The sequence below is a fragment of the Rhododendron vialii genome, chromosome 11a (assembly GCF_030253575.1).
Source record: "Rhododendron vialii isolate Sample 1 chromosome 11a, ASM3025357v1".
In the NCBI taxonomy this organism is placed as follows: domain Eukaryota; kingdom Viridiplantae; phylum Streptophyta; class Magnoliopsida; order Ericales; family Ericaceae; genus Rhododendron; species Rhododendron vialii.
Genome location: NC_080567.1, coordinates 20,687,920 through 20,707,638, shown reverse-complemented (window position 1 = coordinate 20,707,638; position 19,719 = coordinate 20,687,920). Strand labels below are relative to the sequence as shown.

Sequence of the window (19,719 nt, the reverse complement as noted above, 5' to 3'; positions counted from 1 at the left end):
ATGGTCTAGATTTTATCTCGGCAATGAACGGTTCGAATTGCCCAACGGACATTGATGAAATCTGCACAATTGAGTTGCCGAATAGACGGCTCGGACGGTGCACAATACGATGCTCTGCACAACACCATCCCGGTTCCAAAAACAATGGCTAGATTGTGATTTTTAGTTTGGGTTGGTACCACCCACCTTTCTGAATTACCACCACAGCTAGGAGTCTGTTTTCTAAAGTGAACTTCATTATCTGTTGGTTATCACCATAGGTGTCTGTTTCATTTGCCAAAACTTTTGGTGGACTAATAAGAGCTACTTTTCACAGGAACCACTCAGTTTTTTCTCTAGATGATGATGGGATTCTGTTCTGAGCTACTTGAATCGAAAGATGTAGTTAAGATCATCACAAGGGAAAAAAAACATCATCGCAAAATCATTGGGATGCAAAATGGAAACGAAAAAAATCATGGAAATGAGTTTATTTATGAATGAACTGGGTAAAGAAACTTGGGGGAAAAGGCGAAAAAGTTTGGTACTGAGAGTCATACAAGTGCTTGGTAAATTCCGTTTGGCAAACTCAGATAAACCTATTAAAGTGTAGTTGTCGAGCTCGAGCTTGGCTCGTTTACTGAACGAGCCAAAAATTTGAGCTCGAGCCTTAATGAGCCTTATTGAGTCGAGCTTAACCATTTACTAAACGAGACTCTTTAATTGAGTCGAACCTCCCTTAATGAGCCAAGCTATTTTCGAATGAGCCGAGCTCCCCTCAGCTCATTTACTAAACAACCGAAAACTCGAGCTCAAGCTCGGCTCATTTACTAAACGAACCGAACAGAGCCGAGCCGAGCCGAGCTCGCAAGTTACTAAGTTCATTTGAAGCCCTAGATCATGTTGGCAATGGAAGAAAGACCATTGGGTGTTTTTCGGGTGATTTCTTTAGTTGGTGACTACTCCTTTTGGGGTTGGCGAGTTCATTATTGCTCAGTTCGTATGTGTCAACTTAGTTGGGATATATTTCGATCACAATAATGCCGTTTTCCATTCTCTCTATTAGGTTGTCGTAATATCTACACTCAAGTTAAAAATTTTTTCGTTCTTATTAAAAAAACAAACAACAAAAAATTTGTTTGAGGGTGTTCATAATTGAGTAACTTAAATTTTTATAATTTTTTAAATAAAATAACATGTAAAATAATTAATCAATTGGTATAACGCTTTGACACTAAGCATTAACTTTTTCATATTTTTTTTGCCTTCTTGCTGTAAATTTAGTTTTTCATCCAATATTAGGTATTCAAATTCATTTTGTCTCGGTGAGGTCCCAAATGTTATTAAGTGATTACCGGACTATATTTTTTTAACTGAACACCTTTGGTGCCTTTCAAAAAAAAAAACCTGAACACCTTTGGCTCAAGGTAGAGCCGCCAGTGCAACTTTGCACTGGCCAAATGGCCAGGAAACGCAAATGGCCATATTTTAGTATGCAAAACTCCCTTCCATTAGCCTGATGTGAAGGCATGCAAAGTTCATTGTGGTTGTAGGGAATGCTCGATCCATTAGCCTTGGTGCCAAAACTTGATAATAGTGCTCCATAAGGCAACTTGTTCTTTCTCATCCCCCTTGCTGATTTGGGGACCCCATAATGTGTATATCTTCACTTTCATCATTCCAATAGTTCCAAATATGGATATTCCTTCTCTGTAAATCAGGCGGTGGGGTGCCGCAACTGACAAGTGCTTGAAGTACCATGGAAGTACTACTCAAACCAATGCATCCATGTTAAGACACATCTGGGCTATTAGCAAAAAGGCTGATACCCTTTGGGTGCAGTGGATTCATACTTTCATGATTAAAAGTCATTGCTTTTGGAATATGGCGACTTTGCGAAAGATCTTCAAGTTAAGACCTCTAGCTCAGTCCATTATTAAATCTGTTATTGGTAAAGGAGAGTCAACTTTTCTTTGGCTGAATAATTGGCACCCCTCGGGGCCCCTTTATCTTGCGTTAGGTGATATAATTAGGTTCAATATGGGAAGGAATCTTCATGCTAAAGTCAGCTCAGTGATTAGAGGTAGAGAGTGGAGCTGGCCCAGAAGTAGGAGTTGGTACGCCTGCTTCCTTTATCCCTTTGCCTGAAAGAGATGATAGAGTTATTTGGTCAGCTTCTCCTTCGGGGGAAAACTCATCGAAATCTGCTTGGCTAGCTATAAAAAGAGGAGCATCCTGTGGTGGGTTGGTACAGGGCTGTTTGGTTTAAAGGACACGTTCCCAGATGGGCCTTCATCGACTAGATGGTGTGTCATGGTCGGCTTAGCACTAGGGACAGATTGATGAATTGGGGGATTTCTGTGAAAATCTTGTAGCAGTTACGTTCTATTTCTGAGTTTTGTTTTGCTCAGCCTCTGGTTTAAGATTCTTTTGTAATGTTTGGGGATTTTTTCGAGGCTATCCCCTTCGTCTTTTTTTTGGGTGGTTATAACAATCAACTTTCCCCCCCAAAAAAAAAAAACCAATGCATCCAGTTCCCTTGGTTGTGGTGGGGAACCTCACGCTGGTTTTTGGAATTCGACATCAGGAAGTGCTTTCACACCATCGACCGACATCGACTCATCCCAATCTTTAAGGAAGAGACCGATCAATGATCCCAACTTCTTTTACTCCATTCAGAAAGTCTTTTTGAACACAATGTGGATTCGACCCAAAACCACACGAACACACAATCGCATGGAGAATAATCAAGCAAATACAGAAGGGAAAAAAAAAAGTTGTCACAAAGATTCACGTGCTGTTGCTTCTTTATTTTTTTTCCTTCTCTTTTTGGTCATTTGGTAGGATGAAATAGAGGAAAGGAATGGTGTTTTTGGACTGTGATTTTCAGTTTTCTTGTTTGAAAAATTACACGAACAGATATTGAAATAGCCTTTCTAAGTATGTGGTGGATGGGATACATACTAAATGGTTTTTCCCACTTAATTGTGGGTATAGTAGGACCAGTGTGTGAGTGCTTTCTCCATTTTTCATTAAGTATCTCCACAAAGATCATGATTCTGCTGGGCTCCTTGCAACCTAAGCTTTTACAGCTGTCATAAAACACGCCTAAGCTTTTACAGCTATCATAAAACATGCCGTGACGTGGAGGTGATGAGCAACATATACTATTGTACATAAGCATAACTGAGATGAATTCATATTTAGGTTATGATCAAACCAAAGGTTAAAGCAGAACTACACGAACGGATTCAGTCACTAAATGATGTTGACTCACGAAATGCCTATGGAAAGATCCTCATCATTCACCAATGTCATCATATAGTGCAGTTTAGATTTGCTGTTACCTGCTAGTTTGTAGACAGGCTATTCCCTTTTGATCTATTGCTCTCAAGACTTTTGGCTTATTGTTATCTACCGCTTTATTTCTGCACTGTTGTGGGTGGAATCTACGCGAGTGTGGATTGTGAAATGATGAGCACGAGGCGGCTTCAGACAGCTTTGGGATTGAATTCGCTTACGATTTGCTGTGGTCCACAGTAAGGTTTCACATCTTGTGTTGTAAAATGTGAATTAACCATCTGCATGCCCACATTAATCGCAATCGATTCTTGTTTCCTCAAATTAAATCTTCTTTGTTTTCACGTTTACAGTCCCTGTTAAATATTGCTTGTTTTTTTATCAAACACTGATTTTCTGAATGTCAATGATGCAAAAGCAGAGTAATCCCATAGCTTGCAATGTCTGGTATAATGCAGGAAGATGAAATGTTAAAATCAACTGTAGTGGGTTGGACCACATATCCACTAGTTAAAATAAGCACCAATTCTTAAGAGGAAAGGACGATTGTAATGGAATTCTTAAAGCCTCCAATCAATCACAGTGTACGACAGCTTCCAACATTCGCAGTGCTAGCCTCACATACACGTCATTGTATACATAAACTGATGTGTTTCCTGGAATCATTTTCCATTTTCATTAGTCCCATCAGAGCTAATCAATGAAAATAAGAAGCTTAAGCTGAAAAATAGAAATACCTTTAGAAATTGAAGTGCAAACTGCAGAAAACAGCCCCACGCCATCCTATCCCTTTGCTCTTTTTATTTTTTTGGATTATAGGGAATATTGTGTCCAAGGGAAAGGCTATTGAAGTGAGAGGCACTCCTGAAATGGCGAGTGCTAGTAAGACCTTTTGTTAATCTCTTAGTGGCTGTCAATTGTCAATCAAACTTCTATATAAGCATATTCCTATCGTACTGAAGAAACAAAGTGCTCAGTCCACAGCATCAAATTCAGGAGATTGACATGGCGATCCCCTTCCTTCTTGTTGTTCTTAAGTTGCTGATGATCTTAGTATTTTCGGGTTGGGTTTCACTTTGGCTTCTTAAGCCCACGGAAATATGGACACAGAAATGGAAAGGAGCTGAAGAAAGTGCAACCACCACTGTATTTGGCTACAATGGTACAAACATCTGTTGAAAGAATCAATCCCCTTTTCGGACATATAGTTTGCATAATTCGCATTTGTTAGTTTGTATGAGTTATTATTACTAAGTAGGTGTATTCATTCGAGACACAAACAAACTACACAGTTAAACGAATGTGTTGGTTTCAACATTGATCTAAAAACTACTGCTCTGCAGGGCTTGACTTTGCTGTCTATAGCTTTCCACTTATTTTTCTGGCTATAGTTGGATTCATTTACTTGGAATTAAAGCAGAAGGAGCCAAGAAGCAGGTAAAAAAACCCTTATCAACATAAAACTTGTCTATCTGCAATAAACTTTGTTTTTGTGCATATTTTACATAACTTCCACTAGAATTTGAATGACAGGCAAGCGAGAAGTCCTGGAAAAGCTCTCTCAAATCCACTCATTGTCAACAGTTATGTTGGTATCGTATCTGCAGTTGAGGTTCTTGCAGTATCGCTCTTTGTCCTCTTCCTGGCATGGACGTTCTATACTCGCATCTCCAACGATTACAGAAAAATGTTGCCGGTCAAAAACATGAAACTGAACATGTCAGTATTATCGTCACTATGCATATGAAAAGAATTAAAAAAATCCAATCTTTATTGATGTTGCTTGTGTATTTCAGGTGGCAGTTCAAAATCTTTAGGGTGGCAACGCGGTTGGGTTTGTTAGCAGAAGCATGCCTAGCGCTACTACTTCTTCCTATATTGAGGGGTTTGGCCATATTTCGGATACTTGGCATCCAATTTGAAGCTTCAGTAAAATACCACATTTGGCTTGGAACTGCAATGATACTTTTCGCCACCTTACATGGGGCAGGCACCTTCTTCATATGGGGTGTCAAAAACCTTATTCAAGATGAGGTGATTTCAAATCCCATCTCTAATTTTCCCCTTAAATGTGAAAGTTATTGGTATTGTGACAGTTTTGTTGATTTATTTCTTTTTATATTGGGGAACAGATGTGGAGATGGCAAAAAACAAACAGAATATACCTTGCCGGTGAGGTTACTCTTGTTACAGGGCTAGTCATTTGGATCACATCACTTCCACAAATAAGGAGGAGACAGTTTGAAATCTTCTACTACACACACCATCTGTACATAGTCTTTTTGGTATTCTTCTTGTTTCATGGTGGAGATAGACACTTCTACATGGTATTTCCCGGGATTTTTCTCTTTGCCCTTGATAAGCTACTCAGAATCATACAGTCAAGACTAGAAACGTGCATACTTTCTGCTAGAGTCTTCCCTTGCAATGCTATAGAGCTTGTTCTTCCCAAAGACCCAAGTAAATTTTCATGTTCTCACTTGCCCAAAAATATAAATATCAAGTGGTCTAAGTTGTCAGAAAAAAGGTTAATGAGAACACTAGAAAGCAACTCAATTTACCTTTTTCTTTGGGTATTCATTTCAGGACTGAAGTATGCTCCAACAAGCGTGATATATATGAAAATACCGAGCATATCTAAATTACAGTGGCACTCGTTTAGTGTATCGTCTAGCTCGAGTGTAGATGAAAACACTATGTCTGTGATAGTCAAATGCGAAGGAGGATGGACAAGTTCTCTGTACAACATGGTACAAACTGAGCTAGGCTCAGAAGCTGATCAGATGAAGTGTATTCCAGTTGCAGTCGAAGGGCCTTATGGACCTACTTCACTCGACTTCCTTAGGTACATAAAAACCTCCAACAGCAACAACAACATATTTGTAGTTAGGAACTCTCAAATTGTATGATTTTTACGATGATTTTTATTTTGCAGGTACGACAGCCTACTCTTGGTTGCCGGAGGAATAGGGATAACACCATTCCTTAGCATGTTGCAAGAAGTTGAATTTGTCCAAAGCAGTGGAAAAAAGAGGATCCCTTCACAAATACAACTCATTTATGTAGTGAAGAAGTCCCAAGACATATGCCTTTTAGAGTCAGTTTTGCCTTCACTGCTAAACCAGAAATCGGAACAGTTCCACCTCAAACTAAAAGTGTTTGTGACCCAAGAGCAATCTGGTGCAACTATTCGGGAACTACTGAACGAGTTTTCTCGAGTGGAAACAGTAAACTTTGACACTCAATGTTCAAATTACGCCACGTTTGGACTCGAGAGACCACTCTGGATGGCTGCCATTGTTGGGCTTTCTTCAATCGTGTTTCTCATCGTTCTTTGTTGTTTCAACGCCGCCTTTTTTCATCCCATTAAAAAGGCCTCCAAACCAAAGTACCCCACTTCGGTAATTGACCTTTTGCTAATCTGTTCTTTTTCTATAGCTATCATGTGTGGAACCTTCGTAGCTATTGTTCTAAGATGGAGGAAGCTACAAAAAGAGCTTCAAATACGCTCTCAAAATCCGGTAAAAGAAATCAAACCAAGTTTGTTGGAATCAAGTCGTGCACTCGAGGAACATGAAATTCATTTCGGAGGAAGGCCTAAGCTTCAAGGTAACCATTTTGTACACCCCTTGTTGCATGAATTCTTCCTCTACCTTTTCGCAACCCATCATCCACATTTCGTATTCAAGTACATGGTTTTTTTATCATGCGGTGAATTGTGCAGACGTATTTGCACAGTTTCCAAACGAAACAGGCGGTTCCGATGTTGGAGTCTTTGTGTGTGGACCTGAAGGAATGAAAGACTCAGTGGCCTCATTGTGCCAGATGAAGTCTCAAGGTATCAGAATGGGTGCTCACAGCAAGAAGCCATACTTCAGTTTTCACTCACTCAATTTCACCCTCTAAGGGCTTCAATAGACAGTGGAATTCTCGAGATGCTCTGTGTATCTCTAAGCATATAGAATCATAGATACTTCTTTCTCATATAAACAGAACCAGAAGTTTGTTAGTTTGCTCATGTTGTGGTCTTTAAATCTTCAAAATAGCAACCCATTTCCTTGTATCATAAGTTTAGACAATCTGCTCACATGCTGAGCATTTCTCTACATTAGACTGTTATAGTTTTCGTTAGAAAGTCCGCGATTCTAAAGAAATAGTTTCTAAAAAATGTAATCCGCAACATGTACAAACTCGCCTTTCGAAGATCAGAATCATGCATCCGTCCATGGAGTACTACTTTTATTTTGACAGGAGCCGCGCTCGCGCAAGATGAATGTAATGTTGTAAGTAGTACAGTGTGTGGTTCAATTGATCATTGATGGCTCATGAAATGGCAATCAAATCATGAGTGGGAGATCAACTCTGGATTTTATTTTTGCAAGGATGAAGCAGTTGTCTTTTCTCCACCAAATTTTTCTTGATTTAAACCAGCCCACTATAGGTGCCGGGCCAGCTTATTTGCAACTCAAATAATCATGGGACCAATCCCACTCACTACAGACTTAAGGCGTCAAATTTAGTACTATCAATCACTGTCCTATCATGGTGAAGACACTTCAATATGTTGGCCGGTTGGGGATTTGGTCCATGTGCACCACAATGGAATACGTACAAGTCTAGCAAAAGAAAACAGGAGGCATTGTCTTGTTTGGCGGGTTGGGGAGGCATGTCCCTACCCTTGAATTATCAAACCAACTTTTTTTTTTTCACTCGATAGATATCTAGCCAAGGACCGGGGAACGTGCTGTGCACCATTCGAGCCGTCCGTTCGGCAATCTAATGGTCCAGATTTCAATTCTGCAATGAACGGCTAGGATGCTACACGGAGCTAAGATGAAATCTGGACCGTTAAATCGCCAAACGGATAGCTCAAATGATGCACAGCACCATTCCCCGTTCCTTAATGTGGACTCCTAAGTAGATAGAGAAAGGGTACCGCTAAGCGGCATTGGGATGAGGCAAGCCCAAAGGGTATCAACCACAACAAAAAGAAAAAAGTCTATTATATTTTCGAAGTTCAAAACATTGTTTACAGTCGATAAAAAAAAAAAAAAATACATTGTTTACATAGTTATCCCACATTTACACGTTTTTGTATACATATATTTTTACTATTTTCAACCCACTTTTGAAACTTTAACCTTCTAGTGAATCATCATAAGTGGAATGTGTTTTTCCTTCCAGTTCACTTTTCCAATTCATTGGCATTTCTTCTTTTCCTCTGTTTTTTCAAGTTTTCTTGTCATCATTTCTATATATTTCAACCAAACAGAAAAAAAGAGTAACAAAGCTTATCACCTAATTCATTTCTTCAGTTCTTTTTTGATCCACAAGTTCCAAAGTCCAAACACAACTTAGGCCGCATTTTTCCTAAATTTTGTCAGGTATTTTGTCAGTATTTTTTTTTCTTTTTGTAACTTCATGTTTAATTTTTCATCGTAACTTTAAAATTAATTATTGTTTCGACGATAGAAATAAAAAAATATTGAAATATAGATCGAAGTTGAAATAAATTAATATATGATGGCATATAAAAACAAAAATACCAGCTGTTTACTTGTTTGGTTTTTTTTTTTTTTCTTCAGCAAATGTTTTCATCTTGGGCATAATTTTTGACTATTATTTAGACTCTTCTACTCGAAATAAATAATTAATTCGAAAATAAAACATGAACATAACAAAAATACTAGGACAATAATACCAAAAATTTAGGGAGATTGGGGCTGAGCTTGCAACTCAAAAGCAAGGGTTAATTCGGTTGGTTGGTGGGTTTGCTCCCCACACAATTGATCAGAGTTCGGTTATTGGGATCATGCCACGACAAGTAATTTATTGTGAATCTCTCTTAGGAATGGACGCCTTTGAGTGGACCGGAAATGAAATTAGTTGAGATGTGCGTAAGCTGGCTCGACCACTCTTCATCGTAAAAAGAGAAGGCAACACAAAGTCACAAACACATGCCAACTAGTTGACAAACACTGTCCATTGGCATCGAGACACAACTATATAAACGTAGCGTTTTACGGGCTGTTTGCATTAGTTTACAGAATCGAAGCCAAAACAGCTGCGATTTGGGAGTCGCAATTCAACTAGTAATCCACGTCTCTATCCTTCGCGGAAATATTTGCGTTGCTTCAAAACTGTAGGAGTAGATGCCTTTGTCGTAGTGCCCACCACCCGTTTGATAAATTGCCTCCGAGAGGAGCATGTAATTTGAGCCTCCTTTCTTTCTTGTTTCAAACAGAGACAAGATCCAGCTAAATTCCCATATTACTTTTCCAATGTTGCGGAATTTCGTTGTATCGTCTGCTGTTAGAAGTGCTAAATCCATTGCAAGAAGTATTACGTGCTATCAGTTTTCAGTTGATGACGACCGATTTCGCTATCCTCGTCATGTCATTACGTTGTCACTCATATTCAGTCGCTGCCATTGTAATTACGACACACCCACATCACATATCCCCTTGCCACCTTTTGCATTTGGTCGAAGTCCGAATTTAACAACAAGGTTGACACTGCCATATAAAGCATGCCTACTTTTCTTGTGCCCTTCACCTTTCGCTGCCCGGGTGAGTGGATATTCATATTGTTCGGAAACTGTTGCAGTGGATTTATGCGTTACAAACGATGTCGATAAGCTGTACAGAGCTATAACCGATTCGTCTTCTGATCCGAATCCTCATAACTCCATGGAGAGAGGTCTTGACCAAGTTGGCGTGCAACTGACGACTCCATTGTTTGTTGAGGTCCTCCAAAAGCTTTGTTTTGAAGAAAAATTGGCCTTTAGGTTCTTTAGTTGGGCAGCACGCCAAGAAAATTACTCTCATGAACCTCAGGCATACAACGAGATGATTGACATTCTTTCTAGTACGAAATATAAGGTCAAGCAGTTTCGGATAATTTGCGACCTTCTGGATTACATGAAGAGAAAGGAGAAAAATAGTGTTCCTGTTGAGGTAATAGTTAACATTTTGAGACAGTACACGGAAAAACACTTGACTCATCTTGAGAAATTTGCCAAGAAGAAGAAGATAAGGGTGAACACAGCCACAGAGGTCCATGCCCTCAATTTACTTTTGGATGCTCTGTGCAAGTGCAGTCTTGTTGAAGATGCTGAAGCCATGTTTTCAAAGATCAAGAACAAGGTTAAACCTAATAGCCATACATTCAATATCTTGTTTTTTGGATGGTGTAGGGTTAGGAACCCCAGTAAAGGCATGAGCATTCTCGAAGAGATGATCAAAATGGGTCATACGCCTGACAATTTCACTTACAACACTGCCATTGATACTTTCTGCAAAGCGGGTATGGTGAAAGAGGCTTCAGAACTGCTGGAGTTTATGAAGACGAAAGGTTCGACAATGTCTTCTCCCACTGCAAAAACTTACGCTATCATGATTGTGGCACTTGTCCAGAATGATAAGATGGAGGAATGCTTTAAGCTTCTGGAGGATATGATCAACAGTGGATGCCTTCCCGATGTATCAACTTACAAGGAACTTATTGAAGGCATGTGTTTGGCCGGAAAGGTTGAGGCAGCTTACAAATTACTGGAAGAGATGGGAAACAAGGGTTACCCTCCTGATGTGGTCACCTACAACTGTTTCCTCAAGGTTCTTTGTGACCAAAAAAATAGTGACGAGGCGCTTAGGCTTTTCAGTAAAATGATTGAGGTGGATTGCACGCCTAGCGTACATACGTTTAATATGCTAATTACGATGTTTTTCGAGATGGGTGATCCAGATGGGGCCTTTGAGACATGGCATGAGATGGATAAGAGAGGATGCAAACGGAATACTGATACTTACTGTTTGATGGTTGATGGGCTTTTTGATTGCAACAAGATGGAGGCTGCCAGTTTTCTTTTGGAAGAAATTGTAAATAGGGGGATGAAACTACCGTATCAGAAGTTTGACTCATTCTTGAAGCAGCTTTCAGGGATTGGTGATCTCCAAGCTATCCATAGACTCTCAGAGCATATGAGGAAATACTACAATCCAGCTATGGCACGGCGTTTTGCATTGACTCAGAAGCGGAAGAGCGCAAGCTTAAGAGGGAAGTAAAGATATTTGGTGGGAACGGAAAAGTTAGTTGACCTCTCTTGTTCTTTGAAGGATGAATCTGAGTGTTGACGGAAATGGAACATTATTTCCACCATAACTGATAAAGAGGTTATTATCCAACGCTGCATGGATAGCATAATGACATTGGAAATAAACGCTTACCAAACTGTCTTTTGGTTGAAAAAAAATCTATTGAACCAACCAAGCAAGACTGGTGACGTTGTATGATGTCTGAATCTTCAAGCTCCTCAATTATGTATCCCTCTCAAGTCTCAAGTCAAGCAGCTTTAATGGAAATCGGGTACTGAATCGTCTCGGATGCTCATTATTTCCTTTTCTAGCAGAGCATGAGGAAATACTACAATCCAGCTATGGCACGGCGTTTTGCATTGACTCAGAAGCGGAAGAGCGCAAGCTTAAGAGGGAAGTAAAGATATTTGGTGGGAACGGAAAAGCTAGTTGACCTCTCTTGTTCTTTGAGGGATGAATCTGAGTGTTGACAGAAATGGAACATTATTTCCACCACAACTGATAAAGAGGTTATTATCCAACGCTGCATGGATAGCATAATGACATTGGAAATAAACGCTTACCAAACTGTCTTTTGGTTGAAAAAAAATCTATTGAACCAACCAAGCAAGACTGGTGACGTTGTGTGATGTCTGAATCTTCAAGCTCCTCAATTATGTATCCCTCTCCAGTCTCAAGTCAAGCAGCTTTAATGGAAATCGGGTACTGAATCGTCTCGGATGCTCATTATTTCCTTTTCTAGCATCCCCTCGGGTGCTGAAATATAAGAAAGTTGAAGAAGATAATTCAGATTTGAATCCCATGTTTTATGTTGACTTACCAACTCAGTTCAATTGACGATTCACAGAGCTTTGTCTACGTGGGTTGCTCACATACGAAGAGTGCAGTGATGTAATATCTATTCTGAGTGATATTAGAGGTCTTCTCAATTGGTCCGCATTTGGACACACTTGATCGGGATTATTTGATCGAAGAGTTAGATCTTCGTCGTTGTAATTTAGATCCTTTGAATGTGTTCGACAAAATCAGAGCTGATTTGCAAAGCGCCTCTTACAGAAACCCATCACTCTTGGGTATGTTTTTTTCAACAGAATTCACGAAGTCAGATTTCTTCATTGCTAGCTTTTGATTGGCATTTGATTTCGAAATCGGATGGTCCATTGTTTCTTGTTTTGAGCGCTTTGTTTCAAGTGCATCAAACTTTTGTTTCTTGTCATATATATTTATTTAACATCAAGGGAGTTGCTGTTCTTGTAAGTGGGGCATGGTTTGACCATAGTCCCGAAGTTTGCTTTTGTGAAATCAGATGCTTATGATGTCTGGAAATTATGTTGCATATGGCACTAAAATGGCTTATACCGATATGAATTTTGCCCGGGAACTTTGTTCGTACAAAAATTGCTTTCGTGTTTTCATCTCCTTAGCAACTGAATGCAAAAGTCTTAGATGGCTTATCCAATGCTAGACTTGTTCTTTAACTATTCAAGCAATTTCTAGAGGAGACATTTGGATGAAAATGAAGTGCATCTTCATTGCAATTTTGTTTTCTTTGGGAGGAAGGGTGTCACTGTGTCAGGATCTGAACTCCACCCTATGTGCAGTACTGGCCGTAAGTGAAGGCGAACAAGACTTTTGCCTTGGGACCCCGAATATTTTTTAAAATAGAGGTCTCTGAATCTGATGTAGTACCCATTAAATCAAGCATCTAAGATTATATTCAGTCAAACGAAGCCAATCAAATACGAGAGAACCAATCGCATGAAACAAACACAGAGCGGTCTCAGATCCTATGAAAAGAGAGTTGCAAATGGTCAAACCAGAAAAAAAAAAAAAAAAAACTCTAAAAGTTTTACGCGTTCAATACTTGAAATTTATTTAATTGGGCTCATCTTTGAGGTTTGTTTTGGGTCGTAAAAGGTCATGCTGACCTTGCCTATGCAGATTAGGCCTCTTTATCGGACCAGTAGCCTCGGGCTATCAAGACCTAACCAAAAGAGAGACATATGCACTGCTTAATGGTTTGCCTAAATTAACCGAAGTCACATCAGAAGCATAACATGTTAGTGTGCTGAACGCAGAAAATCTTGTGCTGCCTTCATATGCATCAACTGAAAGTTGCCTTGCTGCGATGCCATCTTGCTCCTCCCCCATTTAATCTTTGTACTTGTTTCAATGGTTAATGAAATCTTCTCTTTGCTGTAAAAAAAAAAGGGTTGTGCAAGTCACTCCTTTTTGAAAACAGCCAAAAAAAATCGAAGTGTTGCACATAGGTCAAAGTGGGGAGGAGCTAAGGGAAGGAGGGGGAGCACCAAATAGGCACCCACAACCCAAGCCAACCAAAGCCACAACACCCATGACAAACCAAGAAAGAAAATAAACACAGCAAAATGGTTGGCATGACGTACACCAACCAGACCAAAATAGCAAAACCAAAGAAAAACAAACATCAACAACAGAAATTGGAACTACTACAATTGCTGCAAAAACCACACAACTGCTGAAACTTCACAGGCCTCCTGATAATTGAAACTGTACCAGAATTGATACTCCTACAACTGCAACACCCAAACAGCGGATGGCTGCCACAAAACACTGCAGTAGCTGCAACAAGAAGTAAGTTCCTTATTTGGGGTTGGCTAATTCCGTGACGTTTTTGTGTAATTGATATCCTTTATAATGGCAAGTTAGTTGTTATAGTGTTGGAGTTGGAGTCTAACTTGTAATCAGAGCCTTAGCCAAATTGGATTTGGGGTGTGACATCAAAGTTTGGGATCCATCAAATGGATGAATATTACAAAATCTAAGAACCAACTTTTGGAATTGATGCTAAATGGACTAACAAGTGTCACAACCTATGTTACCAGAAAATGCTAACACCCTAGCAAATTACATTGTGGAACTATCGTTCTGAAATGTGGTACAACAACGTTCCAATACGATGAATTAGCAATCCAAAGGGATCTCAAAATTTCTCCTATGAAGACTAGAGATATTAGTGCTTTAGCAAGACAAAATATAAGAAAAGTTGCTTATAACACTTCTAGAAATTTATTTTTCATGAATTGTTAGACAAACAATTCTTTATTTTGTTGTATGATTCTTGGAATGTAAGCTCTAGAAGCCTGCCTACTCACGTCTTTCCAAAAATTCAAGCATGCGCATACCACATTCCTGTTCCTCGTATGGGAACAATCTTCGTTCCAGGTAACATGGGTCACAACACTTACGGTGGGTTTTTATTCCTTTTATTTTCTTTGTAACTTTGTAAGGGTAGTTTTAGGGTCTCCGCCCCACTCTGGTACTCCTAATTGTAAAGCAAATGGAAAACGAAGAAGGAAAAAAACAAAAAAAACAAGCATCTTATTCACTTTTTCTTGCAGCCAAAATGTGGACGTTTTGAAGGAGGACAAGAGGGTAATTTCACATACCAACTCACCTAGGCAATTGCTGACTATGGAGAGGCATAATGGATCTTTTAAACACACATACACAATACCCAAACTCTCGATGTAGAAGCCATTCCAGCTGACGCAGGCTCAAGAGCCTCGCCACTGAAGAGTGGCACCACGACAGAAGGCTCAAGGGGCCTGCACCAGAGGTCAAGCACCCAAACCACAACGGGTGGTGGACGTTCATGTTGATGTTCAAAGAAAGATACTTTGTTCCTTTCCAGAAGAAATATCCAGGAGTTTGGAATTTTTCGGTGTCAGGTGAGTATATTTTAGGTGGTACCTGCTCGGCACATTCGGGTCATCCAATACACTCTTATACGGTTTGGATTGAAACTCTCTCTCCTCTCACCCCCAACATTTTCTCTCTCCAAATCTGAGCCGTCTAAAAATGCAATAGATGGCTCAAATGCACCGAGCGACTACCACGTGATACCCATCTGGCAATGAAAATTTTTCCCCAAAAATGTGAACGTTCATGTTGATGTTCAAAGAAAGATACTTTGAGCATCAAGGAGTTTGGAGGCACTCACCCCTTTCTCATCCCCAATCCTCAGCCATAGAAAAAGAATCTGTCACCATCATCTTACCCCGCCGTATTCTATCAAATACAGCTTGCATTTCTAACCACATATGCCACAAATCACATCCATTTTTTGTTATCACTTGAACGAATATTGGATTGTTTGCTGATTCCTCAAAACATCGAAATTTGTTATTGGATCAAGAGAAGAGAAAAAGCCCTGGACAAGTAGGTACAAGTACACCACTATCCAGTGGCAGCTCCACCCTTGGAACAAGTACACCACAATGGTGGTCACCTGAAAACAGTCCTGCTATGAGTACACCGCTAGGTGTACGCTGAAGTATATGTTGCTATTGGGGTCACACATAAATAATTCGGAGCCGCTTAATATATTTAAAATATTATTTTTAGAACCCTTGTAAAAAATAAGCTTAGCCAGATATCGATAAGAGCTTGAACGATTCTTCACTCAATTTCCTATCAGCAAATTGAGCAAAGCGATCGAGCTCTTACTAATATCTACTGGAGTCTTTAAAACAATATTCCAAACATATTGAGCGTGGCAACAATTATTTATGTGAGATCCCGAGATGGGTCCCACACGACGTGATGTATATTTGGTGTACCTCAAATTTTATTGATTCCGGAAAGGGAAAATTAGTCATAAGGATGATAAAATAGTTTTCATTTAAGAGAAGAACACCGGCAAAATAATTTTCAGTAGAGGTCCTTAAACTTTTTGAGTTTTTTAGCTATAAGGCCAAAACATGTTAAAACACTTTCATAGGTTTTACGGTGCACTTTCCTATTATAGAATTAGTGGTTTAAGCACTTTCATAGGTTACCTTAGGGCTTTAGGCACTTTCATATATAGGATACCCTAGGGCTTTAGGCACTTTCATATTTAGGGTACCTTAAAATTTTAAGCACTTTCATTAGAGTACCCTGAGATTTTAGGCACTTTCATAGACGCATTTGTCCTTATGTTTGATTGTAAAATATATTTGTCATTGAACTTAGGCTCCGTTCCGGAAAGGAAAATAAGTACTTATTTTTTAAGAAGGCAATTTCAAGCTCAAAAATTATGCGCTTACGCAAATAATTTTTCTATTAATATGGATCTTGTTTGATAGATCTCATTGAGATCTTTTATACGGTGCAAAAAAAATTAAAAAATTATTTTTCATTTACATTATTTTTAAGTTTGAAAATGTGAAATAAGTACTTATTTTTTAAGAAGGTGTTCTGGAACGGGGCCTTAAACAATATAAATATAAGTGATTTTTTGCTAACCCTCCCCTCCTTAGCTATTACAAGTAATGGGTAAAGGTGAGAAAATGTTGAAGTGACCCGTCCTTAGCTATAAGTCCCGTCCTTGTTACGCTACATTTCCCTTCCGGAGTGGTTCCCCTTTCTTGCTTCCCCAAACCTACAAGGACGAGAAACGAACATGCGGGGAGCCTGTTGCGTGTTCCGGGCCATGCCTCACTATCGCGCATAGAATACGGTCGATAAACAAATCAAATTGTTTGAATTGGGGTATTGTTCCTTTGTCAAAAGTTCGTTAGAGTTTGAGGTACATAAAAACAAGGGAAGTGCTACAATACACACCCCTTATTTGGGTGTGTATCATATGCACCCTTATTAAAATACACCAAAATGTTATGAATCCCAAAATGTTACGAATCTATTGCTAAAAAGTTACGAATCATATTGTTGAAAAGTTACGAATTTTTAGTATAAAAGTTACGATACGAAATAAAATGTTATGAATGACCGGTCCTACAAGTAATTTTTTATGAGGTGGCACAATATGAACCACACAATAGGTGCATATGATACACACCTTAAAGGGGTGTGTATTGAAGACTTTCCCTAAAAACAAAGTCTTAAATTTGAATATTTTTCAAAGCTCACGAAAACTTTATATTAATGATGCTCGAACAAGTAACTTTTTCGGCTCATTCAACTTTCAATGTTTACAAAATCAAGATAATTGAATTCACCTCGATTGAAACTCATTTGTATTCAACTCGCTTTACAGATAAAACCCTATATTGAATAACTCGTTAAATTGAATAATTAACCGTTTAGATCGTTTTGTTTAAGTATGCGTGTGCATGTTGACATGAGCGTGAATGAGAGCCTAAAGCGTTTTTCGGTAACATCATAAATTATCGAGAATTCGCAAGAGTGAGAATTAAGAGGGAAAATGTAGAACAAAAATAGAGAGGTTGTTGGAGAATAGACTTGGGTTGTCAGCAGTTGGTTGGGCGCCGTGCAGTTAGATCATTTTCGGTCTCGTGACAGATTAATTGATGATCCGAACTGTTCATTTTAGTTCCCAACTGCCGACAACCCGGCCAGGTCCCTTGGAGAATTATCTGACTTTCTCTCTCCTAGTAGGGCCACCTAAAAATCTCTATATATAAGCAGAGCTTAGAAAATCCTTTTAAGGTTGTGAAGGTGAAACTTGACTCTCAACATCTTCCCCCTCTTTCTCTCCCATCTATATATATATAATAATAATGATGACGCCAATTGTGAATTCAAATTACGACGACAACGCAATTACAAACAGCGCCCAAAAGATCAAGTTCCTCTACAGCTATCGCGGCAGAATCCTCCCTCGCCCCACCGACGGCAAGCTCCGCTACGTCGGCGGCCACACCAGAGTTCTCTCCGTTGATCGTTCCATCACATTCGCAGGTTGGTTAATTCTCCAGTTTCTTTTCGGTTTTTTTGGGAAGGTATGAGGCGGTTGGCTACGTGTTTATATCTCTCGAATTTCCACTTTTCCAGTGAATTGAATTGAAACTTGATTGTTACAGAGCTAATGGTGAGATTCTTAGAGCTATGCGGATCCTCGATGAGTTTGAAGTGTAAGTTGCCGACCGAAGATCTAGACGTCCTGGTTACAGTCACCTCTGACGAGGAGCTCGTTAACCTCATCGAAGAATACAATCGATTCTCGTTGTCTGCAAATAAGGACCTGAAGATTACAGCTGTGTTGTATCCCCTGGAATCTCTCAAAAAAATCTCTCCTCCTCCATCTACCGTTTCCAGTCTCGATTTCTCCTCAGTCGTCATAAAGTCGCCTTCCGTCACAGGATTTTGGTTTCGGAATTCGTCGCCTGCCTTTGGATTTCCGGCGGGTGTGCAGAAAGTTGGTTGCAAAGTCCGTTATTGAGTAGTCTTTAGCTCTTAAAGACGAATATGACTTATTCAGATGAATAGCTAGCAATGAATCTTATTGTACGTCACTAGGTCCTATAAAAGACTACGACATGAGAAGATCTCGATACCATTTGGAGAGCAAGCATTAGGCAAGGAATGCAAAAGCTTTGGTGATTGAATGTTCCAATCTTGAAGTCTGGACAAAAAGGTCATGGGGTTTTTCTGGTTGAACAAGAATTCCTAAAATATGGTTAAGTCAAATTGGTAAAAGATTCACATGGTGCCCCGAGACCACTGAATATTTACTGGGTGCTGAGTGTTGGGTGTCCCTGCATTAATTATCCAGAAAGTCTAATAGTACAGATATAATATTTGTACCAGTGTGTACAAATTTCTTTTTGAGCCCATTTTGGGTCTAAAAAATAATCGGAACAACTTATTTTATTTAAAACACTTTGCTTATGGTCCTTCAAAAAAAAAAAAACTCAATCTGATATCAGTAAGAACATTTACAAAACATCCAATTTTGCTTTAGAATTCAAGCTTGAATTCTTAGACAAAGTTGGATGTTTTGTAGATGTTTTAACCGATACCGGATTGAGTTTATTTTTTGTAAGAGCCGTAAACAAAGTATTTTAAATAAGATGAGCAGTTCTGATTATTTTTTTGAGACTCAAAACGGGACCAAAAAGGGGTTTGTATACATTGGTACAGATTTAATATCTGTACCAGTAGCACATCTATTAATTACCATTTGAGAGGCAGTTCTGTTTTGAACGGTGCTACACACAGATAAATAGGTATCAGATCATGCACAGATTTTTATGTGGGGCTTACTACGGGTCCCACACAATCCGAGCCATTCATTAAATATAAAATAATTTTTCACGTGCTCTCGCGAAAAATTAGCTCAATCCGATACCTATAGATGCTCGCCCCAATCATCAGACTGTTCATTTATTTTCAAGATAATGAAATGTTAAATGATTAGATCAAGTAGCTGTAGGCATCGGATTGAGTTGATTTTTCGCCAATGGACTTGAAAAAAATGTTTTACATTTAATGAACGACTCGAATTATTTGTGTGAGACCCGTAGTGGGCCCCACACAAAAATATGTGCTGGGTGCTTAGCCTTCAAACCTCGCCTTCAAATAAGGTTGAGAAAAACCCCAAGCGTAGGGTTAGGTCGTCGGT

At 39.2% G+C, this 19,719-nt stretch overlaps 3 protein-coding genes across 4 annotated transcripts; all 3 read left to right on the top strand.

The window, feature by feature from the left end:
- Positions 1-3,179: 3,179 nt before the first annotated feature.
- On the top strand, positions 3,180-7,521 carry LOC131307408 (ferric reduction oxidase 8, mitochondrial). Of its 2 annotated transcripts, none has more exons than XM_058333896.1 (8): positions 3,180-3,518; positions 4,623-4,716; positions 4,813-4,998; positions 5,076-5,313; positions 5,412-5,739; positions 5,866-6,124; positions 6,215-6,888; positions 7,004-7,521. In XM_058333896.1, exons 3-8 carry the CDS (start codon positions 4,967-4,969, stop codon positions 7,183-7,185), a joined length of 1,713 nt encoding a protein of 570 aa, XP_058189879.1. In that variant the 5' UTR covers positions 3,180-3,518; positions 4,623-4,716; positions 4,813-4,966; the 3' UTR covers positions 7,186-7,521. The 2 variants fall into 2 exon arrangements, with proteins under 2 accessions (XP_058189879.1, XP_058189878.1); XM_058333895.1 differs by lacking the exon at positions 3,180-3,518 and adding an exon at positions 3,813-4,441.
- A 1,695-nt stretch (positions 7,522-9,216) lies between these two features.
- LOC131307406 (pentatricopeptide repeat-containing protein At1g73400, mitochondrial) lies at positions 9,217-12,708 on the top strand. Its single transcript, XM_058333892.1, has one exon. The coding sequence runs from the start codon at positions 9,561-9,563 to the stop codon at positions 11,340-11,342; it is 1,782 nt and encodes a 593-aa protein (XP_058189875.1). The 5' UTR covers positions 9,217-9,560; the 3' UTR covers positions 11,343-12,708.
- A 5,087-nt stretch (positions 12,709-17,795) lies between these two features.
- On the top strand, positions 17,796-18,711 carry LOC131307407 (uncharacterized). The gene is made up of 2 exons (XM_058333894.1): positions 17,796-18,056; positions 18,179-18,711. Exons 1-2 carry the CDS (start codon positions 17,876-17,878, stop codon positions 18,535-18,537), a joined length of 540 nt encoding a protein of 179 aa, XP_058189877.1. The 5' UTR covers positions 17,796-17,875; the 3' UTR covers positions 18,538-18,711.
- The last annotated feature ends 1,008 nt before the right edge of the window (positions 18,712-19,719 follow it).